General features: G+C 37.1%; 6 protein-coding genes across 11 annotated transcripts; 4 read left to right on the forward strand and 2 right to left on the reverse strand.

Annotated features, from left to right (window-relative positions):
* The first annotated feature begins 830 nt into the window (after positions 1 to 830).
* LOC109161739 (transmembrane 9 superfamily member 12-like) lies at positions 831 to 3,141 on the forward strand. Its single transcript, XM_019310236.1, has one exon. The coding sequence runs from the start codon at positions 947 to 949 to the stop codon at positions 2,903 to 2,905; it is 1,959 nt and encodes a 652-aa protein (XP_019165781.1). The 5' UTR covers positions 831 to 946; the 3' UTR covers positions 2,906 to 3,141.
* A 2,818-nt stretch (positions 3,142 to 5,959) lies between these two features.
* On the forward strand, positions 5,960 to 8,380 carry LOC109161738 (transmembrane 9 superfamily member 12-like). The gene has a single exon (XM_019310235.1). The coding sequence runs from the start codon at positions 6,304 to 6,306 to the stop codon at positions 8,272 to 8,274; it is 1,971 nt and encodes a 656-aa protein (XP_019165780.1). The 5' UTR covers positions 5,960 to 6,303; the 3' UTR covers positions 8,275 to 8,380.
* LOC109161737 lies at positions 8,377 to 12,788 on the reverse strand. 5 transcript variants are annotated; one of them, XM_019310234.1, is made up of 5 exons: positions 12,650 to 12,771; positions 12,264 to 12,414; positions 9,791 to 11,406; positions 9,428 to 9,478; positions 8,377 to 8,696 (listed from the first exon to the last, which is right to left on the reverse strand). In XM_019310234.1, the coding sequence occupies exons 1-4, from the start codon at positions 12,681 to 12,683 to the stop codon at positions 9,435 to 9,437; spliced, it is 1,845 nt and encodes a 614-aa protein (XP_019165779.1). In that variant the 5' UTR covers positions 12,684 to 12,771; the 3' UTR covers positions 8,377 to 8,696; positions 9,428 to 9,434. The 5 variants fall into 5 exon arrangements, with proteins under 5 accessions (XP_019165779.1, XP_019165777.1, XP_019165776.1 ...); XM_019310232.1 differs by having other exon boundaries at positions 9,428 to 9,712; XM_019310231.1 differs by having other exon boundaries at positions 9,557 to 11,406.
* A 1,764-nt stretch (positions 12,789 to 14,552) lies between these two features.
* LOC109161745 (protein STRICTOSIDINE SYNTHASE-LIKE 13) lies at positions 14,553 to 16,179 on the forward strand. The gene is made up of 3 exons (XM_019310244.1): positions 14,553 to 15,027; positions 15,112 to 15,396; positions 15,472 to 16,179. The coding sequence occupies exons 1-3, from the start codon at positions 14,672 to 14,674 to the stop codon at positions 16,037 to 16,039; spliced, it is 1,209 nt and encodes a 402-aa protein (XP_019165789.1). The 5' UTR covers positions 14,553 to 14,671; the 3' UTR covers positions 16,040 to 16,179.
* Positions 16,180 to 17,146: 967 nt separating this feature from the next.
* LOC109161740 (electron transfer flavoprotein-ubiquinone oxidoreductase, mitochondrial) lies at positions 17,147 to 23,613 on the forward strand. Its single transcript, XM_019310237.1, has 18 exons — positions 17,147 to 17,584; positions 17,723 to 17,799; positions 18,360 to 18,466; positions 18,585 to 18,666; positions 18,739 to 18,847; positions 19,040 to 19,086; positions 19,204 to 19,278; positions 19,409 to 19,525; positions 19,852 to 19,920; positions 20,570 to 20,662; positions 20,943 to 21,045; positions 21,416 to 21,540; positions 21,725 to 21,774; positions 21,862 to 21,928; positions 22,076 to 22,155; positions 22,801 to 22,929; positions 23,022 to 23,088; positions 23,297 to 23,613. Exons 1-18 carry the CDS (start codon positions 17,287 to 17,289, stop codon positions 23,378 to 23,380), a joined length of 1,779 nt encoding a protein of 592 aa, XP_019165782.1. The 5' UTR covers positions 17,147 to 17,286; the 3' UTR covers positions 23,381 to 23,613.
* A 456-nt stretch (positions 23,614 to 24,069) lies between these two features.
* Positions 24,070 to 27,677, reverse strand: LOC109161743 (probable transcription factor PosF21). Of its 2 annotated transcripts, XM_019310241.1 has the most exons (5): positions 27,530 to 27,677; positions 26,297 to 27,252; positions 25,595 to 25,727; positions 24,742 to 24,826; positions 24,070 to 24,607 (listed from the first exon to the last, which is right to left on the reverse strand). In XM_019310241.1, exons 2-5 carry the CDS (start codon positions 26,971 to 26,973, stop codon positions 24,258 to 24,260), a joined length of 1,245 nt encoding a protein of 414 aa, XP_019165786.1. In that variant the 5' UTR covers positions 26,974 to 27,252; positions 27,530 to 27,677; the 3' UTR covers positions 24,070 to 24,257. The 2 variants fall into 2 exon arrangements, with proteins under 2 accessions (XP_019165786.1, XP_019165785.1); XM_019310240.1 differs by having other exon boundaries at positions 26,297 to 27,677.
* Positions 27,678 to 27,918: the final 241 nt, after the last annotated feature.

Consider the following 27,918-nt stretch of genomic DNA (forward strand, 5'->3'; position numbering starts at 1 on the left):
CTTGATTATGGTATATTGTAGCCTCAAGCCCTAAGTAATCAAACTGATAGTATTGTAAGTGATAGGCCAATTAGGCTCAAAGCCGTTTGAGTATTTATTACAATAGTATAATTGTATGAGTCTCAAGCAAATGAAGATGATCTATTTATATTACAAGTATCTCAAGCAAACGAGTCTCAAACATTTAAATTAATTTTTGTTATTGCTCTATTTATTTTAATCATTTTATAATTTTAATTGTAATTAAATATTCAAAATTTAATTCAAAAATATATATTACATATTTGAATTTTATAAAAAAAAAAATTAAAATCAAAATAAAAAACAAACAAATTAAATGTTAAAAAAAAAAAAGGAATACTGTTGCATGTGAAAAACAAAACACAAGAGAATTTAAAAAAAAAAAAAAAAAAAAAATCGAACAAACAAAGTTTGAGAGTTAACCACTGGTGGCTTGTGGTCCACTGGTATCGGATTGCTCCCTTGTGGGAGGTCTAAGTTTCAAGCCTCAGTGTAGGCATAGGTTGTATGGGTATCCCCCTTCCTTTGTAATAAAAAAAAGTTGCGCATGTAACACAAACTCGATGAGTCGGCGCATCATGAAACACAATTACGGGATACTTTTTTTTTAACCTACAAAAATTTTGTTTTTGCGCAGAAAGTAAAATATACTAACAAAATCAACCTCCACATTAATAAAAAATCAGTGAATCAATTTTTTTCCTGTTTCAAAAACAACCAAAGAACCCCTATTGAGATTGTTGTTGTTATTACAAAATACCAATGCTCAAGTCAAGTCAGTCAACGGACAATTTTCCATGGTGAGTCAGTCAACGGACAATTTTCCAACGTAGAGAGACCGGCATTTCTGGTCCATTGCTCAAGCCAGTCCTCTTCTTCTTGGCCATGAACCAACAAGCCTTTAACCCCATTCTCTAATCACTAGATGAGTTACAGAGCCATGGAATCGCCAGGAGGGAGATGCTTTGCTGCTTTCATTCTTCTCCTCATCCTCGTTTCACAAGCTTGCCATGGATTTCATCTTCCCGGAAGCTATAATAAACACATATATTCCAAGGCTGACATACTTTTTCTCAAAGTGAACTCTCTGACCTCCATTAATACCCAGCTTCCCTTCAGCTACTACAGCCTGCCTTACTGCATTCCTCCAATGGGCATCAAGAAGAGCGCTCATAATCTCGGGCAGATACTCATGGGAGATCAGATCGTTAACTCGCCATACCGTTTACGTATGAATGTTAACGAGTCAATCTACCTCTGTACTTCTCCGCCGTTGAGTGCGGATGATGTCAAACGGTTGAAACAGAGAACTCGAGATTTGTATCAGGTGAATTTGATGCTTGATGGTTTGCCTTTGCGGAGATATGCCAGGTGGAATGAGATTACGTTTCAGTGGACAGGGTTTCCTGTTGGGTTCACAGACATGGGGTCTAATGGTGATTACCTCATCAATCACCTCAAATTCAGGGTCCTTGTTCATAAGGACGAGGAGAAAGATGACAGCTTTCAGCCGCAGATGATTGGTGTTGGAGAAGATGATGATATGAATGGTTATGGAATTGTGGGCGTAGAGGTAGTCCCTTGTAGCATCAAGTATGATCATGAAAAAATGTATGCACTCCACATGTATGATCATATTCCTCACCCAAACTATCCCTTGGAGCTTAACAAGTTTCAGGTAATCAGAGAGCAGGAAAGAGTATCATACACTTATGAAGTAGAATTTGTGAAAAGTGAAGTGAGATGGGAGTCCAGATGGGATGCTTATCGGCCTATGGAAGGCACGATTCACCGGCTTTCCATTCTCAGCTCGCTGGTAGTGATCTTCCTCTTGGCCGGGGGTGTTCTTAAGATTCTCAAGAATACAGTCAAGAAACAAGTTCACCAGCAGCCACAGGGGAAAGAGGATCTTCCAGGATGGAGACTCATAATGGGGGATGTGTTCAGAGAACCAGGGCACTCCATGCTTCTGTGTGTGGTGATAGGAAATGGGGTTCAGATAACTGGAGCTGCAATTCTCACTGTTGTTTTTGCTGCCCTGGGATTCATATCCCCAGCTTCCCCAGGCATGCTGCTGCTTGGGTTGATAGTGTGTTATCATCTCTCAGGAATTTTATCTGGTTATATTGGAGTAAGGCTTTGGATTACCCTCAAGGGGACTTCAGAAAACTGGAAATCTGTTTCTTTCTCAACTTCATGCTTCTTTCCTGGGATTGTTTTCGTCGTTCGAGTTGTTCTCCTGGATTTCATTTACTGGGGAAACTATAGCACTGCAGCCATTTCCATGTATACATATCTTCAACTCTTCCTCCTTTGGTTCTGCATTTCAGTCCCTCTCACTCTCCTGGGAGGATACCTGGGGACAAAACCCGAAAGGACTCCACACCCTCTCCATACTAACCATGTTCCTAGAGAAATCACTGCTCCTACATACCAATCCTGGCTTCTTGTTCTTGTTGGGGGATCCATTGCATTCTCCACCCTCTTCCTGGACCTCTTCTTCATCCTCTCCACCATCTGGTTCGGGCAATTCTACTTCGCCTATGGTTTTCTGCTCGTTGGCGTCCTGTTGTTGGTTGTCGTCTGTGCTCAAGTTTCTGTAGTGCTTACTTACGTGCGCCTTCGAGCTGAGGATTGGAAGTGGTGGTGGAAGGCATTCTTTGCATCAGGATCTGCTGGCTTCTTTGTTTTCGCTTACTGTGCCTATTACTTGGTTTATGAGCTTAATGGGTTGAGTGGATTAGCCTCCACCATGATTTACCTGGGATACTCTCTGCTCATTTCAATGGCAGTCATGCTCTCCACTGGCGCCATTGGCTTCCTCACATCGCTCTACTTTGTGCGCTACCTTTACTCTTCTCTCAACATTGATGCCATCATCTGAAGAAACTGCACACCTCGTTGCAGAGTGTTTCCTAGTACTTCTGTGATATGTTTCTTCACCTTAACTATGTTGCTTGCTTTTCTCTCTGTTCGTGTCAGTTACACAGCATAAATAGCATCTGCATGTGTGTAAGTATGTCTGTGATTCCCAGGAAATGGGAATATGAGTAAAGAGAAAGTGTCTATGGTTCAGTAAAAGATTTGATACAAGTAATATATAAATGTCAGTGTTACTTATTATTGGGTGTGGATGTGATAATGCAGACTTATTTCACCCTTGAGGTCCTATTATGCATGAAGGTGTGGTAAATTGGGTCATAAATGTACAAAAAGTTAATTAATCAAATATTTATATTGACTGTTTAATTAAGTTAACGAATTAATAGCATTCAAAAAAAGTTAACGAATTAATAATGATTAAATAAATAAAAATTTGCTAATAAGTTAACTATGTTACCAAACAAAATATAAATAGATCCACTTATTAATTATCAAAGCGACTCAGTTAATAAAAGTGAATTTTGATTTGCTATAGTACTTGGAAATTTTAATAGTGTATAGTCTTTATATATATATAAAATTCAGTTCCCGTGCAGTTGGGTGTATCCCGGCGGTTGGACGGTTAAATCTAACCATTGATCATGCCTAAATCAACGTTCAAGATTAACCGTGATTCCTTGTGCGCATCGACATTTGGCCATGCCTACTAATTCTTTGAGTCACCGTGATTTACATCCTCTCACATGCTCTGTCGGGTCGGAGTGTGGGGGGCCCTTAGGGTTGGGGATTCAACCTTTTGGGGTAAGATTAACAGTGATTAAAAAAATGCGTGGTGGCAATTTAGTCTTTTTTGCATCTAGGTCAAATTTAAGGTGCGTGGTTTTTGTGCTTAAGGTGAGTGGTTTTTGTACTGTGTGGCTTAAGGTGCGTCCGGTGTTGAAAACTTAAGTGCGTCGATCTAAAGCTTTATGTGCGTGGTTTGTGTGTTTAAAGTGCGTCGACCTAAAATTTTAGGTGTGTGGTTTTCCTTCTTAAGTTGCGTTGTTTTCATTCTTAAGGTGCATGATTTGTATGTTTAAGGTGCGTCTTGAAACTTAAGGTGCATCATTTTAAAACTTTAAGTGCGTAGTTTGTGTTCTTAAGGTGTTTTATTTATGTGCTTAAGTGAGTAGTTTGTGTACTTAAGGTGCGTCATTTTAAAACTTTAGATGCATGGTTTGTGTTCTTAAGATACTTTGTTTGTGTGTTTAAGGTGCACGGTTTGTGTACTTAAGGTGCGTCATTTTAATGCTTAAGATGCGTCTTTTTGTGTTAACAGCACAATCGCACGGGAAGTCGTATTTGCACCTGATCCACACACACACACACACACACACACACACACACACACACACACACACATATATATATATATATATATATATATATATATATATATATATATATATATATATTGTTGGGTTGGACTCTCCTCCTATGTGGTAAATATCTCATGTTTAAACCAAGTCAATTTTTATCCACTATATTTTTATTGAGTCCTAATTATTATTATTATATTATTTAATAATATTAAGGGAATATAAAAAGTTGGAGCACCAACGTTATTGTTGGCATGCATGTGAAGATGCAAATGAAATTAGTTCCATTTATTTTTTTGGGTACATATTAATTCCATTTATTTGTCTTCATAAATTCCTATTTCAAGTGAAGCTATAAAAGGTGTTGGCATGCATGTGAAGAGGCAAATGAAATTAATTCCATTTATTTTTTTGGGTACATATTAATTCTATTTATTTGTCTTCATAAATTTCTATTTCAAGTGAAGTTATAAAAGGAGCAAAAACTTCTTCTCCTATATTGATACACACAAGCATTTTTTGTTTTTGAATGCTACTGACTCTATTACAATGTAGTATCTGTTCATAACTGCTTTCTCAATCTAAGAATAAAGAGCCAAATAACGTCTCCACTGAGACTCCAACTCACAACTTCACATATGAGAATCCAATCCAAGTGCCATTGACCAATCAAATTTGTTGAATAATTAGTATGAACCACAAGGTCTTGGCAAAATAAAGATTTCCTTTGCTTGTCTCTTTGTCCCCTTCGGTAGTTCGACAGCAGCATGTTCGACGGGTTTCTTCCTTTGTCACATGTTTATTGGTTTTGCCGTGAGTTTGTCGAAGTTTTTTGGTGGTATCTTCATCAAATACTTTTGAGAGGTCAACTTGTATTATTCCATGCATCTTTTGGATACTATCGTAATATTTGTATTCATTTTCATCTTGTTTGTGATTGTTGAATATTTTTAGTACGAAATATTATTAATTTAGCTTGTGAATGTTAAAGAATGTATTTGGCCTAGAGTTGTGGTATTTGATGATTTTTTTTGGATGTTTGGCTCATGTAGTAGCCAGAAATTTTGTACTCAAGATTTGTTACAGTGAAATTGTTGTTGGTGGTGGTCCCGTGATTTTATTTTGGACTATTGTGTATTATCTCGTATTTGTGCACCGTGTCGGTCGGTGATTTTAAATATATATATATATATATATATATATATATATATATATATATATATATATATATATATATATATATATATATATATATATATATATATAGGGATCAGGTGCGGGGAGAACTTTCCGAGCGATTGTGCGGGTGGATGCACATTAAGCACTAAACTGACGCACTTTAAGTACACAACACACGCATATTAAACACACAAACAAAACACCTTAAGAACACAAACCCACACACCTTCACACAAAAACACACACACCTTAAGTTTTAACAACTCACATTAAGTATAAAACTCACGCACCTTAAGCACAAGACTCACACACCTTAAGCACAAAACTCACACACATTAAGCACAAAACTCAGTATACTCTCACGCACATTAAGCAAAAACCTCACACACCTTAAGCACAATACTCATGCACCTTAATCACCCGCACAACCGCACGAGAGACACTTACCCGTACTAGAACTTAATTATATATATATATATATATATATATATATATATATATATATATATATATATATATATATATATATACTGATTGACCGCCGGCGAGATTCCTGCTAACCAGACAACTGTATTATTGTTATTTACCAAAAAACACTATTAAAATGATCCCAATTGTCAACTTTCCATTATCAAATTGATTCCATATTTCCATTTGAATTAGTCAAACTCTCTTGCAGATGTTCAAAGAAGAAGAAGATCACAAAGCCAAAACGCCATCAGCCTTTAAGGCTTTAACCCATCCTCTAATCACTTAAAATATCAAGAATGAGAAGAACAATAATCACAAAGTGATACAGCAGCACCTGTCTTTCACCCATTCACAAATCACTTGAACATCACTGGACCAGTTACAGAGCGCAATGGCAGGGCCATTGATCTCAGGAGGGAGATGCTTTTCTGCTTTCATTCTTCTTCTTCTTCTTCTTCTCATTTCACAAGCTTGTGATGGATTCCTTCTCCCAAGAAGCTATAAACATGTATTTTCAAAGGGCGAGGGAGTTTATGTCAGAGTGAAATCTTTGACATCGATTGATACACAGCTTCCCTTCAGCTACTACCGCCTGCCTTACTGCAAGCCTTTAATGGGCATCACGGAGAGCACTCGGAATCTCGGGCAGATACTCATGGGAGATCATGTCCTCAACTCGCCATACCGTTTACATATGAATGTTAATGAGTCACTCCACCTCTGCACTACTCCACCGTTGAGTGAATCTGATGTCAAGTTGTTGAAGCAGAAAACTCGAGATCTGTATCAGGTGAACATGATTCTTGATGATTTGCCTTTGATGAGATATGAGAGGCGAGGCGGGTTTGAGAACCGGTGGGTAGGTTTTCCTGTTGGATACACAGCCATGGAGACTGATGATGATTACCTCATCAATCACCTCAAATTCAGGGTCCTTATTCATGAGCTTGAGGAGAAAGATCATGGAGAAGCTTACGAGATTGTGGGGGTAGAGGTAGTCCCTTGTAGCATCAAGTATGATCCAGGAAAAATGTCGAAACTCCAAATGTATGATCCTATTCCTTCCCAAAGCTGTTCCTTAGAGCTTGACAAGTCTCAGGTAATCAGAGAGAAAGAAAGAGTATCATTCAGTTATGAAATCGAATTTGTGAAAAGTGAAGTGAGATGGGAGTCGAGATGGGATGCTTATCTGGCAACGGAAGACGCTCAATTCCACTGGTCTTCTATTGTAAACTCACTGATAGTGATGTTCCTCTTTGCTGGTGGTGTTCTTAAGATTCTCAAGAATTCAGTTGGAGCATATGGGGCAAGAAGGAACCAGGAGTTCAACGAACAAGTTCATCAGGCGAAAGAGAAGCTTCCAGGATGGAGACTCGTAAGAGGGGATGTGTTCAGAGAACCAGGACACTCCAAACTGCTTTGTGTGATGGTCGGAAATGGGGTTCAGATAACTGGAACAGCAATTCTCACTGTTGTTTTTGCAGCCCTCGGTTTCATGCCACCAGCTTCACAAGGCATGCTCCCGCTTGGGTTGATAGTGTTTTACCTTCTCTTAGGAGTCGCATCTGGTTATGCTGGTGTAAGGCTTTGGATAACTATCAAAGGGAGTCCAGAAGAGTGGAAGTCTGTTTCTTGGTCAATTGCATGCTTCTTCCCCGGGTTCGTCTTTGTTATTCTGGCTCTTCTGGATATCATTTACAGGGAAAACCATAGTACTCGAGCCAGTTCAATCTATGCACGTCTTCAACTCTATGTGCTTTGGTTCAGCATTTCAGTGCCCCTCAATCTATCGGGAGGATACTTGGCCACACGAGCAGAAAGGACTCCACACCCTGTCAATACAAATCATGTTCCAAGAGAGATCACTGCACCTAGATATCGGTCCTGGTTTCTTGTTCTTGTGTGTGGATCCATTGCATTCTCCGTCCTCTTTCTCCAGCTCTTCTTCATCCTCTCCAGCATCTGGCTCGGGCATTTCTATTCCGCCTTTGGCTTTCTGCTCATCGTCCTGCTGCTGTTGGTTGTTGTCTGCGCTCAAGTTTCTGTAGTGCTTACTCACCTGCGCCTTCGAGCTGAGGATTGGAAGTGGTGGTGGAAGGCATTCTTTGCATCAGGATCCGTTGGCTTCTACGTTTTCTCCTACTGCACCAATTACTTGATTCATGACCTCAACGGCTTGAGTGGATCAGCATCAGCCACGCTTTACCTCGGATACTCTCTCATCATTTCAATCGCAGTCATGCTCTCCACAGGCAGTGTCGGCTTCCTCACATCATTCTACTTTGTCCGGTACCTTTACTCTTCATTGGACATTGAAGGTGACCAGAAATCTGAAGAAAGCGTCGAGCTCATTGCAGAATGATTCCTGCAACCCGCTTCTGTGATATGTATGTTCATCTAAAAGCTGTGTTGCCCGCCTTTTCTCTTTTCATGTCAGTTAAATGGCATAAATATAATTTGCAAGTATATAAGCATGCTTTTTTAATTTTCAAGAAATGCAAAACAAGTACATAAAAATGTTCTTAATTCAGAAAAAAAAAAATTTAAAGAATTGACAAGTATACATTAACACCTGTGATCTACAAAAAGTGTGAATAACATATAATTCCTTCAGCACATAAATAATAGCAGCAACAGACCTAGCACCCAGTTGCAACAATGGTAAATATGCCAACTTTAGCTTCGTAGCATCCACATTGCGCAGCGCTTCAGTCAATTTGGAAAAGCAAAAGTAAATCTCTTCTTATATAACATGAATGCAAGGTCACCCAAGCATTTGAAGCGCTGTATCAATTAAAATGATAACGCAAAATAAATTATCACGCACTGAAAAGATCATAGGTGTAGAAAAGAAATTCATTCTACAATACTATTTCCAAAATCAATAATAGGCAGAAGTATTTTGTAGGGAATTTAGTCACGCCAATCTGCAATATTAATAAGAAAAAGCATCTTATACCTAAACTCCATGATATCCTGACAGATTCTGAAGCTCAAGTATATATATATATATATATGTATGTAAAGGAATGTGTTCAAAGGATTGTGAAGAGCGAGTAGTAAAAATCCACAGATAATATGTAAAGAACTTTGAGTTAATTCCTTGTCAGCAATTCCCAATTAACACTTGGGAATTGATTGGAAATGTAAATTGAAGGCAGTGACTAGTTAGCAGGGAAGTATCCTTGAAAGATTTAAGACTTAATTAGAACTGGAGAGAAACATTTCAGCAGGAACAAAGATTAAAATAAAAAACATGAAAACACATTTTGTAGGAAATTCAGGATGGTTGAGTTTTCCAGGAAAATAATGTAATAAAAGATAATTGCAACATCATGGAAAGTCAGATCAAATTAATCAAAGAATATTTTCGACAGGAAAACTTAAGCCTAGTCGAATAGCTTAGCTTATTAACAGCCTATGGTTCAAGTGAGACCAAAGCAGGTATGAACAACATTGCAACATGAAAATAAAAAGCAATTAATTGAATTTGTAGCTGGCCATTGTACACTTACTAGTTGTCTAGATTTCATCCTTTTTCTCTCCATCGACAACCCCATTGGTATGTGATTCTCCAGAACTAGCACCACTTTCTTGAGCAGGCATTTCATCACTTTTCTCTTCACCGACAACCACATTGGTATGTGATTCTCCAGAACTAGCACCACTTTCTTGAGCAGGCATTTCATGACTTTTCTCTTCATCGGCAACCACATTGGTATGCGATTCTCCAGAACTAGCACCACTTTCTTGAGCAGGCATTTCATCACTTTTCTCTTCATCGGCAACCACATTGGTATGTGATTCTCCAGAACTAGCACCACTTTCTTGAGCAGGCATTTCATCACTTTTCTCTCCATCAATCACTGCATTGGTATGTGATTCTCCAGAACTAGCACCACTTTCTTGAGCAGGCATTTCATGGCTTTTCTCTTCATCGACAACCACATTGGTATGTGATTCTCCAGAACTAGCACCACTTTCTTGAGCAGGCATTTCATTATTTTTCTCTCCATCAACAACCACATCGGTATGTGATTCTCCAGAACTAGCACCACTTTCTTGAGCAGGCATTTCATCATTTTTCTCTCCATCAACAACCACATTGGTATGTGATTCTCCAGAACTAGCGCCACTTTCTTGAGCAGGCTTTTCATCACTTTTCTCTCCATCAACAACCACATTGGTATGTGATTCTCCAGAACTAGCGCCACTTTCTTGAGCAGGCTTTTCATCACTTTTCTCTTCACCGACAACCACATTGGTATGTGATTCTCCAGAACTAGCTCCACTTTCTTGAGCAGGCATTTCATCACTTTTCTCTTCACCAACAACCCCATTGGTATTTGATTCTCCAGAACTTGCGCCACTTTCTTGATCAGGCATTTTATCACTTTTCTCTCCATCGACAACCCCATTCACATGTGATTCTCCAGAACTAGCACCACTTTCTTGAGCACGCATTTCATCACTTTTCTCTCCAGCAACAACCCCATTGGTATGTGACTCTCCAGAACTAGCACCACGTTCTTGAGCATGTATGTCATCACTTTTCTCTCCATCGACAACCCCATTGGTATGTGATTCTCCAGAAGTACCAGAACTGGTGTCACTTTCTTGATCACCCTTACGCAATCGGGACAAACTATTTCCAACTGACTTCCATAACCGTGCAAATGATGATTTTGTCCTTTCCAATTTCCGCTGAGGTGGGATTTCAACTGCAATTGCTGAATCGGGTTTCAGCTCAGAGAATCTTATAGCTCCAAGAAGTCGTTCTGGAAGTTCTGATTCAGTCTGGCCCTCAATGAGAAAAGCTAAATCAACAGTGAGCTTTGTTAAAAAACTGAATGCAAGATGAACAATTGCATTTGCAACCACAGAGGATCCAATATCTATATCTATTTCTATGAAATTGTCTCCAACACAATAATTACAATTAAGTGCCCGCCCAATTACACAAATAGCCTGCTCTCCAACTGCTTTTTTTACAATCCAAGGTCCTTGTAAAATATTGGCTACCAATTTTAGTCTCGAAGTTCTAAATTCAAGATCTCCTTTCATGAACTGATCCATCAATGATCCCTCCACGATGGACCCCACAGCAACAAAGTATGCAACAGCACTGTAGTTTTCCTTAGAAGGAACTTGCAAGTTGAAAGCCCAAACAAAAGGCTTCACATCCGAGGGAAATTCTTCCTGAAGAGCCATCCTAATACGGTTTTTGGGATTTTTCAAGAGCTCAGAAAGTTTTGAAGGACCTCTGATCCAATCAAAACCTAGAGGCTTCAGAAGATATTCACCCCCCGGAATTTTGACTTTATTTGAGAAGTACTCTGGGCCTCTCACCTTGAAAATATCCCCAGATGGAGACGCCCAACCAGAGGAACAATTTTCAGGATGAAGATATGGAACAGGACCATCTGATCTCATCCTTTTTACCCATTCAGGATCATCATCACCACAGGGTGGCGCTATCTGCAGATTATGTAGTCTGTGCCACCAAAAAATTGCATAATGAGGGGATTTTAGAACAATAAACATTAAAAAAGTTGGGCTTAACAATCAGAAATTCCATCAATTGAAATGTAAACAAATTCGTGCAATTTGTCTATAAGACTATATTTAGAAAGCCGATCATAGAATGAACCTAAAACATATGCAACATGAAGAATCATTATAGAAGAAAGCAAAGAAATGTAAATTCTTCAGTAACATGAAACTTATGTGGTATACCTATACCCCAATTGTTCAAAACAATTATTGAAGCAAAAACTAGGAAGAAGTCAGAATAGCCGAGTCAACATCCATGATTGCAGTTCACTTCAATAACCAAGTTTTTAAGTTCTAAGTTATAGCTTACTTAGTATACCACCATTTTATTTCCTGATGGTTGGATAATACTCCTCATATAAAAATTAATAAGCTCCACAAACAAAATTCCCCCTTCAATTCTCAGCACAGTTCCTTGCATTAACTCATTACACCAACTTTTTGCCCTCTTCCCCTTCCTAATAAGATAGTCAATTCTGGGTTGCGCCATGGGAGACATACATACCTCAACCTTTCCTATCTTCAAGAAAAAAGTTGAAACAAAGAAACTGACCCCATGTTCAACTTCTTGAACGCTAGACACTACAGACTTTCACATTAAAAATAGAGCAAGATCTACCAAACAAGACAAAAGGTGGGATTCTGACAAGACATAGGCACATAGCATTTCTAATTGTCATCAATCCCACAAGGTCATCCGAGTATACTGTCTCGAGCATTTAAACGTTCAACCAACACCAGCCAGATTTTTGTTTTCTTTTTAATTTTTTGGTGCATATGAAAAGAATGGGATCGAACCTGATCTTTTTATAATATACAATACAGGTCGGTGTCGACCACGAGATCCTTGGCAGCAGAACAGAGTTACCGGAGCTCGATTCAGACCCGAAAATCGTGCACCATAAAGAATGATAATAGAAATTTCCTAACCATGCAATATCTTCTTTCTCTATATGATATAAATGCAGCGATTACATAAACAAAGAGTTCAGCGTTCTCAATTTCCAGGAAATACCCATACGATTATTTGAAAATTGAAATCACATTCATTTTCTAGCTATCCTGCATTTCTAATCAGATTCTATTTGGATTCAAATTAGATTAAATTTACCAGAAGTTTACAACGTTAACTGTAGGAAAAACATCATAATCAAACCATTCAAAAAATAAATCAAGAAAAATACCTCCGATTCTCGAGAGTTTTTGGATCTCTCTCATCTGTTTCCAGAATTCTGGTTTTGACCCTCTGTTTCCAAAACATCACTTCTTTTTTGTTTTCTTCTCCCAAATGGTGAAAGTCGGTGATAGCGAGCAAAATGCCAGGTTCATATAGTGTTTGGCAATACGTCTTCCCATAATCATTGGTTGTAGAATAAGGTAAATGAATAATTGCACATACACCCCCCTACTTTTTTTAAATGATACTTCCACCCCTAGAGTTTGGATAATTGTACTCTAAAACATTGGAAATTGACCAATACTTAAATTTGTCACAAAATTGAAATCGAATATCTTCTTCACCCTAAATATTAATTCCACAACTCCAAGGGCCCACACTCACAGTGACTCAATGAGTCATACATTGATCTCTAGCTTCTTTAAAATATTATTTACCGAACCATTGAATTAAGTCTGTGCCGACGAAATCGAATATTTTGAGCATATATGGTACATTGGTACTTATTCATTTGAATAATGTAAAGATAGTTGATAATAAGATATTATTGATGGGATTAGATTCTTTAATTATGAAAGTAAATGGTAAACTAATTCCTAAGTATATAAATTATTATTATTATTATTATTATTATTATTATTATTATTATACAATAATAACAATAAAAATTAGTGAAATCATTATTTTTATGAGAAAAACATGATACATGATCCTAGATCAAGGTCTATTTATAGGAGAAACATGTATTTACTAGTTATGTCATAATTCTCGTGGTTCATGTCCTAATCTCGTGCAAATTATGACTATTCCATCATTTCCTGATTTCCCCTAAATTTTGGTGTAGCCTATATCAGCCATTTTTATACCATAGACAAGGGTTCATAGTGTATTGTGAACTCTGGTGCATGCATATGTGTTTTATGTTGTGAATTTATTTGTCATGTGTTATAAAATTTTGTAAATATGAATTCTGTACATGAAACAAATAGTAATTGTGTCTCAAGTTATGAATTTTTGTGTTTTGTATTGTGAAATTCTATGCCTATAAACAAAAATTATGTACCTAAATCAGATTTGAAAAATAAATAAATATATAATGTATCTTACAAATATGAATTTTGTACCTTATCATTTCGATCCAACGTCTATAATATTATGTGAACCTGATCTAAGATATAAATTGCCCCTATATGACACCCGAGGTCTTGCTCCACTTCTCTAGCCTGTTAGCCCACTACTCTGGGCCATTAACATGTTTGGGCCGAATATAGAAAAATTCATCATCATTAATTTACATTGACAAATATATATATTTTTTGAATGGTACTGACTTTATTACAATGTAGTATCTGTTCATAATTAATTTCTCAACCTACTAAAGCATAAAGAGCCAATTACACATCCACTAAAGCTTGAACTCACAACCTCCCATATGGGAGTCCAACCGGATGTCATTAGATCATAAGGTCTTGGCAAAACCTAATGTCAACCACCTATTTTCAAAAGAAAAAAAATACTAATGTCAACCACCTAATTAAGTTTTTTTTTTGTCCCACTAAGATTTGGACCCGTGACCTCCTATTTGGAAGAGTCATATGCCGCTCGACCACAAGTTCTTTGAGAATCACCTAATTAAGTTGATTGATATGAAAACACATACATACATTATGTGTTTGATTGCAAAGAAGCTAAGGAAGAATTAAAGCTTCATACTCTTGCATTCTTTATATCTTCCACCAACATCATCACCAGCAACCTAGCTATCCTAGGTTGAGACTAAGAATTATTACACATTTGCATTTGCTTGGATGGTAATGAATTGAAGAAGCCAAAATGCCAAACTCATGACTAGGAAGTAGACAACCTATTCCCAACCCACACCTCTGCCACAAATCATGCATGTTTTCCTTTTATACTACACTCACAACAACACTACTTTGAGGAGTCAGTTGCATATCATCCATCATCTTAACTCCATCCAACCCATTCTGATCGAGATCGAGATCGAGATCCTATCAGATACTAGATAATGGAAAAGATCAGAAGAGAAGTTTTTCAGCAGCTTTTGTATTTGCTTCTTCCTGTTCTCATAGGCATCATGATTGGAGATCCATTCGAGTTAAGCCCTGTGGGAGGCCAGAAGTTTAGGCCAGTCAAGAACGACATAGCCCCGTACAAGGAAGTGATGGAGAGGTGGCATGGGGATAACAAGAGCAGGTTGGGGCTTGGGAATTTGGAGTTTGTAGATGAAGTTTTTGGACCTGAATCCCTCGAGTTCGATACCTTGGGGCGTGGACCTTATGGTGGACTAGCCGATGGTCGAATCGTTAGGTGGATGGGTGACAATGCAGGCTGGGAAACCTTTGCTTTAGTCACACCTAACTGGTTACCACTCAGATCACTTTTCTATTCCCATTATTATTTCTTACCAATTCTTGAAAGTTCATATTGTTTTGGCATGCAATGCAGGTCTGAGAAGATTTGTGGTTTAGGAGTGGACTCAACAACACCAAAGCAATGGAAGTTTGAGTCACAATGTGGGCGCCCCCTCGGGCTGAGATTCGACAAGAAAACAGGAGATTTGTACATTGCAGATGCATACTATGGCCTCCTAGTGGTTGGGCCTGATGGAGGCATTGCAACTCCTTTAGCCACACACGTCGAAGGGAAGCCTATACTCTTTGCGAATGACCTCGACATTCATAAAAATGGTTCCATTTTCTTCACTGACACTAGCCAGAAATACAACAGAGTGTAAGTCCACCCTAATATTCCCACCTTCTTAAATCTCCATACATGTTTTTTCTGAAATTTTAATGATGTTTACAGAAACCATTTCTTGATAATGCTGGAAGGAGAAGCCACGGGTAGGCTACTGAGATATGATCCTCCCACAGGAAAAACCCATGTTGTTTTGGACAGTTTGGCTTTCCCAAATGGAGTTCAATTCTCTGAGGACCACTCTTTTCTTCTCTTCACAGAAACAACCAATTGCAGGCTGATGAAGTACTGGGTAGAGGGGCCGAAAAGCGGGAGGACAGAAGTGATTGCCAATCTGCCAGGATTCCCAGACAACGTTAGAGCGAACGAGAAAGGGCAATATTGGGTGGCAATAGACTGCTGCAGAACTAGAATCCAGGAGGTTTTGATCAACCATCCATGGACCAGAAGTGTGTACTTCAGGCTGCCACTTCCTATGCAGTATCTGGCAAGATTTGCAGGGATGAAAATGTATACTGTCATCTCACTCTTCGATCAAAATGGGGAAGTTCTTGATGTTCTTGAGGATAAACATGGAGATGTGATGAAGCTGGTGAGTGAAGTCAGAGAGGTGGATGGGAAGCTTTGGATTGGGACTGTGGCTCATAACCACATTGCCACCCTCCCTTATCCTTAATTTAATTGCATAACTCTATTATATTGTTTAAATTAGTACATTTTTTTCTTAGCTTCATGCTTCTAAATTCCAATGTAACAAAAAATCAAATCAAATACTATTATCCCAAGACGACCATTAAATTATATTCATAGAAGCCACCCAAAAAAAAAAAAAAAAAAAAAACTACATTATTAGCCTTAGCTTATGCCATGCCATTTGGGGATCATCTAGGTACCGGTTGTATTGGTTGCTATTCAATTAAAATAATAATTTACCTCTCTAAGAGTTGGTTGGTTTGCATATGAGAAACGAAATCGGAATCATAATGGGAATCAAATGTTTGATAATGATATTAATATTTAGTTATGTACTTATGTATGACTCCATAATGAGAATAAAGTTTTAAAAATATAAAAATAAAAAAAAATTAAAATAATTGATTTTAATATATTGACATTCAAAACACCAGACAAAAAAAAAAAATCAAAACAAAAATTTAAAAACATTAATCCAAATATAAAAATTATATTACTAATAAAATTGAATAGTAGTTGTGTTTTTTAAAGTTGTCAACCAACCTAAATGAGTTAATATCCAAAATGTCATTGACCATAGTGGTTTTTATCAATTTCGTCCTAAACAACTTTAGTAACATGATGTAGTCCTAGACTTTTGTGTTTTTGCTCACTTTAGTCATTCGTTTGTTATTTCGTCAAATTGATGTTAAATAAAGAGACAATTCAATAATTTCAATATTGTCTTTCTTTATTCACAGTCATGTGAAGTGCGAAATCACTTTTTCTTTTAATGCTAGAAGTAAAGAGATGTCAATACTGAAATTACTGAATTGTCGCTCTATTTAACACCAAATGAACATAATAACAAACAGTTGACTAAATTGAAGAAAAACACAAAAATCGAAGACTACATTAGGTCACCAAAATCGTCTAGAACAAAATTGAAAAAAATCATTATAATTTATGATCATTTTGAATATTAACTCCAACATAAATTAAACCACCTTGATTATTTCACAATACACAAAATTGAGTTCAAATCTTATAAATTGATGAATAAAACACACGCATGCTTGCCTGGACATTTGGATAATGACTGAGTCATGCTGGAGTAAGTTAATTTCTGTTCTATCCTCTGCAGCTTGAGAAGTATATTATTTTAGTACGTAACAAATTAATACGGGAACGACAATCCAACATCGATTTTACACACACGCAACAATTGTTCATCTTTCACAGCTCAAAACAATGCTCAAATTCATCCTCTCTTCTGCCAAATCCAAACTATCGACAACACCAATTAACAGGTTCTCATCATTTCCCAATCCGTGTGGAAAAGCTTCAAGATTTGGTGCTGAATCTGGGTATTCGCTAAATGGAGCGAGGGGGTTCAGTAGTGAATCATGCAGAGAAGCGATTGAGTATGATGTGGTGATTGTTGGGGCGGGGCCTGCCGGCTTATCGGCGGCGATACGACTGAAGCAGTTGTGCCGTGAGAAGAACGCCGACTTGTCAGTTTGTGTTGTCGAGAAAGGCGCCGAAGTGGGTACGTACGTTTCTTTTATTTTAGTGGCCGTAAAAATTGTGTTAAATGAATTATAATTTTGTAATAAATTCTGGTTGTTCTGTTTCTTTAAGTGAACCTATGATCAACTATATTGAATGCCTTATTTGATTGTAATAGGAGCTCATATTTTGTCGGGGAATGTGTTTGAGCCGCGAGCTCTGGATGAACTTCTCCCACAGTGGAGGCAGGAAAAGGTAAAGTAATAGCTCTGCCATTTGAGAAAACTGTCAATATGAGTCTCCAGACTCCAGTGATTGTTGAATACAGAGTATTTATTTATGAGCCTTTTTTTGTTGAACTCTTATAATTTTATTTTATTTTAAACACTCTTGCTGGATTTATTTGCATTTTTTTAAAAAAATTATAGAATGCTGCAAAGATATAGTATGTGTAATATATCTACATAATTAAAAAAAAAAAAAAAAAAAAACTTTCCTATCTCTGTTTTTGATTGGGTAGACACCATCTCTTTTTTGGGTTCATTGATTGACAACTTATGATTATATAATTGCACAAAAATAAAGTATGTAGAAACCTACATTGAGGATTTAGTGGTCTGCTTTATGCATGTTCGAACTTCAAGCTCAAGGGCTTCTGAGCAACTCACGACACAACATTTATTTTTCCGTGTAACTTCTAGATGTAGTATCTTCTCCTGCCAAGTGTTGCATGTGTATTTTTATTATATTGATTTATATCTTTTATTTCCTCTAATTGATTTATAATTCAATTATTTTGCTGGTTTTATTTGCAGACGCCAATTGATGTCCCGGTTTCTTCTGATAAATTTTTGTTGCTTTCTAAGAATCGGGCCTTTTCTCTTCCGAGTCCATTTGAGAACAAAGGAAACTATGTCATAAGGTGCCATATATTGATATTACATCAATTCTTGAGCATCACTGTGACACTGCATGTAGTGATTATATTGTTGCACCTTTTATGGACATTTTATTGTTGAGTTGTTGACATAATGATGCAGTTTGAGTCAATTAGTTCGTTGGTTGGGACAGAAGGCTGAAGAATTAGGAGTTGAACTATACCCAGGCTTTGCTGCCAGTGAGGTGCTCATATATAAATTCACTTAATTGGAATGGAGTTTTGATTGTTTTACCTTACTCAGTAGTTAATTCCAGATTCTGTACAATGAAAGTGATGAGGTCATTGGCATTGCAACTAATGATATGGGAGTGGCCAAAGATGGCTCTAGGAAAGAGAACTTTCAGCATGGAGTGGAACTGAAAGGCAAGTATAATCTGAATACTTATGACACATTTATGTTTTCCTCTTTTGAAATTCTTTATGCACTACTTTTCTGTCAGAGAGGGAGAGAGAGAGAGAGAGTTGTCCATGCATGATAAAGTTCAAATATTGTATCTGTTTGAATTTGCTGAGCATTTGCTACATAGTACTGATTGTTCTGAGAATAATATGCAGGACGTGTTACTCTCCTTGCAGAGGGTTGTCGAGGATCATTAGCAGAGGTATGTGTTCGTTGTTGTTTCTTCATCATCATTGGGTATGCTTCCTATAATTGTGGCCATTAAATTTGTCTTTTTGTCTTATTAACTGAAAATGGTCTTCACAATTTTCGTATGCAGCAAGTAATTGGGAAATACAAATTGAGGGAGAAAGGAAATGGCCAACATCAGACTTATGCTTTAGGAATTAAAGAAGTAATTGTCAACTTCTCTTTTCGGTTTGTTGCATATCTCATGAGAAGTGATACTTTTCATCAGATCTCCCTTCATTATTTGAGTTCTTATGTGTTGATTTTAGCTGCTAATCAATTCCTGAAGTTCTTAGGTCTGGGAAATTGATGCAAACAAACACAGACCCGGAGATGTGCTTCATACAATAGGTTGGCCCTTGGACCACAAGACTTATGGAGGATCTTTCTTGTACCATATGAAAGAAAGACAGGTATATACATTGTTTTTTTGTTCTGGCTAGTCTAAGAAAAAAAGTTGTGATTTATTCAATTTGCTTAGAGTTGTGCCATCATCCTTTGCTATTACTTCATTAGACACGGGGGTCACATTTCAGTGGGATTAGAATGATTTGAGTGTAGAAGCTCCTCTGACTTTGATTTATTTATTCAAAGAGATATTTCAAAGCAGTGGCTTTATAGTTACTGCCTTTGCTTGTGGGTGAGCATTATTGAATGGTGCTCCTCAGGACTTTCTTACCTATGTCCAATGGACTTCTTGCTAGAATTCATTTAGTTTTGCTTCTTGGGTGGTGTGTAGGTTGCAATTGGCCTTGTGGTCGCTTTGAATTATCACAATCCTTTCTTGAACCCCTATGAGGAATTCCAGGTATATTAGACAATTATTTATGTTATATTGCTTTTCCATTTCTCATCTACCCCTGTGAAGAATTCCAGTTATATTAGAGAAAGATATAAGTTATATTGCTTTTCCATTTCTCATCTACTTACTCTTGTTTCATACAAGTTGTATATGTATGTCTTTCAAACATCTATATTTTTCAGTCAAGGGTCTTAGCTCTCACTGTTTGGAGTTTGGACATTTTAAAAACCGAGGTCTTCAACTTAAACTGATTTTGGCATGATGTTGGGAAAATATATGCAGTGCTGCTCTCCTAACATGGTGACATGAATAGCTGGATGACTACTTTACAAATGTGACTTATTTCTCTCAGGCCTTCATTTGTTGTTTTTTGTTCATAATTTTTGTTTTGAAATTCCATGGAGGAAGGCTCATAGAGGACTTTAAATTGTAATGATAACATGTGTTTTGTAGTTACATCTATATTGCTTCTTACTTCCTAAAATCTGTTTCTTACATGAAAATGTCACAACATTTTGATGTTTTGCCCTTTTTAATAGTAATTTTGTTCCCCTGTCAGAGAACTTCACATGCCTAGTGGTTTATTATATTTTGATACTTTCTATCACGATAATTCCACATTGAATATATTTTATATTTGTGCTCTCTTTCACAGAAATTCAAGCATCATCCTGCAATTAGACCCCTTCTTGAGGGTGGAACAGTTCTCCAATATGGTGCTCGTACTTTAAACGAAGGAGGTTATCAGGTGTGTTGAAAGTTCTCTTAATCCTGGAGTGTATGAGGGTATATATTGAAGTAATAATCAAGAAGTAGTCTTTTAACCAGTTAACACAGTATATGCCTATGAGCTACTTTATGTTGCACTATGATGCGATCACATGGACATTAAAGGGAGTAAAATTAACTAGTCTTTCTATCCTTAAAAATAGTTTTAACTAATCTCATATACTGGGGTGAGTCTGTACTTCTTAAATCAATTTCTTACTGTGTTGTACAATTACAAATATGATATAGTTAAATTTCAGTCTATTCCATATCCAGTGTTCCCGGGTGGAGCAGTTATAGGATGCTCAGCAGGATTCCTAAATGTCCCAAAGATAAAGGGAACTCATACAGCCATGAAATCAGGTATTGCTTACAATGCCTTCATGGATCCAACACTTTGAGAAATTCATTTAAATGTTGACTTTGTTGGATCCTTGTCCTTGAATTAATAATAACTAGAAAGCAAAATTGGAAAGACCTAGATAATAATAATGAGCAGAAAAAAAAAGAGATGGTCCAATGAAAGATAATAACATTCCATTTTTATGAAGCGGCAATTATAAATGGCATTGCCCAAAAAGAAAATGGGGGAAGTTAGAGTGGAACACTGATAGTAATAGTAAATAACTAGAAAGCTTTGATTATGACTTGCAAACGGTACAAAATGATTTTCTTTGTTGATAGCTTATGCATACAATAAGTGCACTGATGGTGGTAAATTTCAATCTGTTAGGAATGCTAGCAGCAGAATCTGCATTTGATATGCTTCAGGGAGGGTCAAATATGGAAACTTTTTGGGACAACTTAAGAAGTTCATGGATATGGAAAGAACTTTACCATGCTAGGAATTATCGTCCGGTGAGTATTGTCTAATGCTTATGTTCATTACATATACATGTTAACAAAATATTGCTCTTATACTTGGATCAAAGATAGTGTTCTTTTCTATCTCTGCCTTCCTGATGCCATTTCATAGGCCCTTTTCGTGTGGTATTTATTATCAGTCATTTTTTTTAATCTCTTTGTTATTTTGTATTTTCAGGCATTTGAAAATGGGCTCTTTCCTGGCTTGGCATTGAGTGCTATAGAACGGTAAGCTGTTATGTTCTCATGAATCAACATAGCCTTTCATTGTCTACGTCTCTACGATACTAACATATATGCTTTATTTTCTCACAGCTATATACTCAAGGGAAGATCTCCATTGACATTTAAGCATGGGAAGCCTGATCATGAAGCAATAAATGTAAGAAACTAGGAGATCTTCCCTGTTTCTTCATTGTGACTAGCAAGCCCTATGATGTTACTGCATGAGTTATTATTTTTTATGGTATTGTGTAAGGTATCTTAATAGCATTACTTTAATTGCATGAGTTACTTCCCACATTTCCAGGAAGCCAAATCATCCTTGCCCATTGAGTACCCTAAACCAGATGGGGCCATCTCTTTCGACATACTAACCTCTGTGTACAGGTAATCCATTGGTACGGTGATTGACCTACTTCGTGTCCTGATTGATATTTACCAATTCAATTTGAATTATTGTACTGTGTTTTTATTTGCGATGCCGGCATTTTTTCTAGAAGCAGACTTGCCAGTTTTGTTAGTCTAGGGTCAAAAGTTTAGTACTGGGATGTTGGGGCAAGAATTATGATGATTGAATAAACTAAAGATTAAATGCCTGAGGAATGCTCACAAGTCTTGCTCGCCATCAAATTTCGAACATTTCTTTTTAAATCCAAATTTTGGAGGTAACTGTAAGTGGAACCATCTTCACTAGATTATAGTGATTTAGAATATCCTGACTGAGAATGCTGTGTGCTAGTGCTACAAAAGTGACCTTATTTTTTTAATTTTTTATTGTAATCAAACACAATATAGTTCAGTGATAGTCAATTGGCATTCGGATAATGTTAAGATCCCAAAAGAAGCATCTTCTTGTTCGCGAAGAATCACCATAGTAAACACCATATATAAAGGAATTTACTTCTCATGTACTAACCCTGCTCTCATACTGGTAGTAGTTTGTGTTGCATTCAGATGCAGGGATATATTGCTCTGACTTCTTCTGTATATTATCTTGAAATATAACATATCTATTTTGTTGTTATATGATAGGAGCAACACAAATCATGATCATGACCAACCAGCCCATCTTCGATTAAAAGATCCTAAAACTCCAGAACTCGTGAACTTGCCCAAGTATGCTGGACCCGAGTCACGATATTGCCCTGCACGAGTTTATGAGTAATATGCTTGCACAAGCAATTTTGTTTGTTTTTTCTCCATTTAAATTATCTATTTTAGTTTTATTGATATTCTCTATTTCAAAATTATAGGTATATATCAGATGATAATGGTGAGGTGAAGTTAAATATCAATGCCCAGAACTGCTTGCACTGTAAGGTAATAGCTTCCTGTTAACAAGTTACTTTTATAAAAACAGTTTTTAATAGTTTTCTAGAAAATTGTTTCTTGTTTTCAAAATAGGAACTGTATTAGTAAACATGTTTTCTGTTTCCTATTTTCCAATTCTCCAGTTTTCTAGAAAACTAAAAAAAAAATCCAGTTAGTAAACGGGCCTATATGTTCTTACTAATATCATAATTTTCAGGCTTGTGATATTAAAGATCCAACACAAAACATCAAATGGACAGTGCCAGAAGGAGGTGGTGGCCCAGGCTATACAGTGATGTGATGTGAATAATTTCATGGTTATGGATATATGCACTAAAAACAACTTTTATATGGCATCTTGTAACATGACAAAGGAGATTTCTTTAACATGTGAACTACTGGGAAGGTGGCCTCTACCTTTTTTATTACTCCATACTATTAGTTTAATGTTTTTAGTGTTATTGAGATCAAATAAAGGTGGAATTTGGAGGAAACTAGAAGGGTATTTCATAATACTTGTTCCATTTACATCAATCTATTTTAATCCATTGAATACAACTTGCAACAAAATACTAGGGAAAAAGTAAGTGTCAAATAAATCACTGAAATTATTAATGTTGTGTAATTGCAATCGAACAAACGAGTAAAATATGTTAGTTGAGACATTATTTTAATTTATTTTTTTTAAATTTAATTTGAATTGAAAACCTTTTAATCTTTACTTTCAACTAGTATTGCAGTAGAAATGACAATTCTTAATATATACTCATTACTATATAAGTAATGTGATAAAATTTTACCAGAAAAAAAAAATCTCAATTACACATTTTGTTTGTTTAATAGTTCAATTGTATACTTTTTAAGTTTTTAAATTTGGTGATTCAATTACACAAAAGTGATAAATTCTGTGATCTATTTGACACTCCTCGAATGTTAATGGTACTGCTAGGGTGATGTGCATTCTTCAGATGGCTATCAATTACAAAGCTCTGAGAGAGAGAGAGAGAGGGTTGGTGAATATATAAATACAACAGGACTTACCATAAGAACTGAAGGTTGAGTATTTAAGTACACAACAAAAGGTGAAATGAATAAGAATTTAACAATTTAATCACCTAAAATTCAATGGGATCCTAAGTTTCTGGAGATAGACCAATCTTAGAGGCTACAATGAAGCTTCAAGCACTACTGCCATCTGAAGGATTCTCGCTTTGACCACTCACCGATAATGAATTCCTCAGCTTCATGTCCCCGGATTGGTGCAAATGTTGTTCCTGAGACTGATGATGCTGCAGTTGTTGCAATTGGTGCAGTTGATATGAGTGAAGTTGCTTTTGCGAATTTATTTGGAGCTGCTGGAACTGTTGTGTCGTTAACAATGTGTGCATGGCTTGATTGTTGCGATAAAATTGTTGATGATTCGCTCCAGACGAGGGAGGAAAGTTCATCATAGCTCCACCGTTTGCCATGCCTTGCCCAGTTAACACTTTCAGATGCTGTATCTCCTCTCTCAGAGCATCATTTAAGGCTATCACAAGAAAAAAAAAAAAAAAAAAAGGAAAATGACTTATAACAATGTCTTTGAAACAATTACCACTAAAAATATTCTCCAATATACAATAGAAATAAAGAAAAGAAAATAGTGTTGTAAGAGATTCTCACCATCTTGCAAGTTCACTTGTTGTTCCATCGTTTGCAAGCGCACTTTAAGTTCACTGTTTTCCGCAGTCAAGCCATTGGTATCTCTCTGTTATATTAAGTAAAAGCCAAAGGGACAAATGTCAAACATGTGATCTTACCTTTCAGGGAACGGGTTCCATATTGGATAGTAGTTTAATCTTAGTTCATGGAACTCCAAAAAATAATTCATGTAAAAAATTATCTTATTTTTCAGGTTCGGGGGTTAAGAACAATATGCTATATTTGACTCTACTACTCTATGGGGTTCATATTGTGCATAGGATATACATTAGTCCAATCCACCTGAGTGGAAAATAATGGTAATTTTGATTATTTTAACTTAGGCTGCAGATTCCAAACACATGATGCAAAGACTTCTTAGGGTAAATTTATTTTATTATACATTAAACTGTCCAAAAAACTATGCACACATTCAAAATATGCTACATATGGGGGCAACCTAAGCCAAGTTGGTCAGACTGTTGAGTTAGTAACCACAAGATTATAAGTTCGACTCCACGGGAGCAACCTATTAGCCTTCTTGGTTTGAGCCAGATAGCTATGGGCAACTAGAACGCTGGGTTTACCTAATGCACACCCTCGGGTAGAGACTACAGGTTTCCCTCATCACTAAAAAAGTTTTGTTTTTTTTTTTTTTTAAATGCTACATATTATAGATTTATAGTCTTTCTTTCCTCCTTTCAACATCCATTAACCCCACTTCCCCCAACAAAACATCCCAGAAAAAGGAAACAAACACAATTGAAGAATACAAGTGGCAATAAAAACAACCAAACAGTAGAATTAGTACCGAAAAAATAGGTAACAGATATACCTGCAACAAGGTCAACTGAGCAGACAATGAAGTAGCTTCTGTTTGAAGAGTCTGGACCTTTCTTTCAAGCTCAGCTATATATCTCATTTTCCTTTCCTTTGATCTAGCAGCGGATTGCCTGTTCGCCCAAATCCTGGTACACAGAAAAGATAGGCAACAAGCCAACAATATGAGATAATGCAAGTAAAACAAAGTGTTCGCTTTTGGTAGATCCACAACGGATAAACTTTACATAGGTGATATAACAATTGCGCCAACCTTGTCTGCCTCTTATCAACACAAATGATATGCCAGACCTTATGTCCTTATAGTTCACATATTTAAAAACTAGTGCAAGTGAGAAACATTATTACCAAAAGAGATAGTAAATAACCATTTTTGGTTGGTCAGAATGCCCCCAAAACAATTACGTCCCCACAAATACAGTACAACTCTATATTCATCATTCTTTAATTTAGCATGTCAACCAGCTTGGTAAGGTAACTACAGTGGTACCCTTTTCGTGAATCAAACAATCACTTATCCAATAAAATGAGTAACATATCAATATGTCAAACTATAACAAAAAACCAGTGTTGCAAAAATCGCACCTAGGCGCTAGGCGGTCATCAGGCGCCTAGCGATTTTTTCAACATTGCAAAAAACACAGTAAAAAGCATTGCAGGAAATGTATTACGATTCAAGAATTCATAAAAAAATTACCTTTTTGCACGCTTTGGGTCAATAAGGGCAAGCTCAGCAAGCTTGGCAGCAGACATGGCTTTTTTCAATTCAGCAGGAGATTGCTCTTCGGAACCCGATGTGAGCATTTCTGCCTTGATAGTTGTCGAACCATCCATAGACTGGCTATGCTGATGTCTAACTCTTGGCCTCTCGCTAGCAGCAGGACTAACATTCTCAAATGTTGGCATCAATGATCCAGATGCTGGAGTTTGGGCCATAGCTCCCGAGGAAGATGACTCGCCCGCTTGGAATGCAGAAGTTGCAGACGATGCATTAATCTTATCCATGTCAAGGAACATCGAGAATAGGTCCTCCTCAGTCTCGTCCGACAAAGATGGTCCATCAAATCCACCAACAACACCGAGATCACTATCGAAACTGATGTCATCAGGAAGTGTAAGAATCTCTGAATGTGCTCGTCGGTGGCCCATATGCTTCCTCGGGTTATCAGGCATACAGCTAATATCATAACTAAACTGGGTAGAATCTGATGGCCTCCCAATACCAAAATGGCCTCCTGATTCAGAAGCACCCGCTGATGATGGCCCTAAAGGGGGCAAACTGAAAGATCCAGATGGCTCTGACTTTACCGAAGATCTCCCTGAGGGAGGCAACAAACCCCCTCCTCCATGGCCTGAAGATTTATCCTTATCCATACACTAAATTCTCCAAACTTCTTCAACACCCTAAACCCAAACCTAAAATTCCAACACCTGAGCAAAATAGCTTGACAAACCCTAATGCCCAATAAATATCAAAACACTCAAAGACTAATTCAAACAACTAAGAACTCCGTTTCTGCTACCCGTAACTATGAAAAGAGTGGGTATTCAAGCAGCGCCCAAGATACAACTTCAACAGCTTTTACAAGGAGCACGATAACCCACCCTTACATACAAACACACAGATAGAAAGTTCCTTCACCAAATTCAACCCTAGAAATGTAAAGAAAGACTTGTAAAATGAGTGGAACGGGAAAAAATAACAAAAACCCAGAGAAAAACTCCCAATATATATCTGAAAAATTATATCTTTTCAAGTGAACAGTGCAGAAATACTGATCAGCTGAGAACAGACCGAGACGCGTAAATCCCAGAGACGAGAGAGGAACCTTATTTTTAAAAGCAAGAAAGCGACTTTGTCCACAGAATAATTGAAACGAAGAATAGGGAGCGTATAAAAAATCACAAAGAAAGAAGAAAAAGAACTTACGCCGCCTAGCTTTTTGTGGTTTGAGATCAGATCTCCGGAAAGAGCAATGAGAAAGCGAGGATGGGTCTGCACATGGGGGAGAAAGAAAGAGAGAGAGAGAGAGAGAAATGGAAGGTTCCAAGTTGCGAGTGAGGAGGGGATATAGAATAGAATAGAAGAAGAAGAGTGTTTAACACAAGTTGGGTTCGGCCTCGCTAGTGTCACAAAACGTGGTAATGGGGACAACCAGACAAGTCGACATGGCCACCCACCCATCCCACCTGCTATTATCTTTATCTCTATTCAAAATTTCAAACTATCAACTGATAAGAACCATGTTTTTGGTCACACTATAATCGCTATCCCTAACGCTGCATTACACACACACGATTACGTATTAATGATTGCAG

Source organism: Ipomoea nil, unplaced genomic scaffold (assembly GCF_001879475.1).
Source record: "Ipomoea nil cultivar Tokyo-kokei standard unplaced genomic scaffold, Asagao_1.1 scaffold2926, whole genome shotgun sequence".
Classification (NCBI taxonomy): domain Eukaryota; kingdom Viridiplantae; phylum Streptophyta; class Magnoliopsida; order Solanales; family Convolvulaceae; genus Ipomoea; species Ipomoea nil.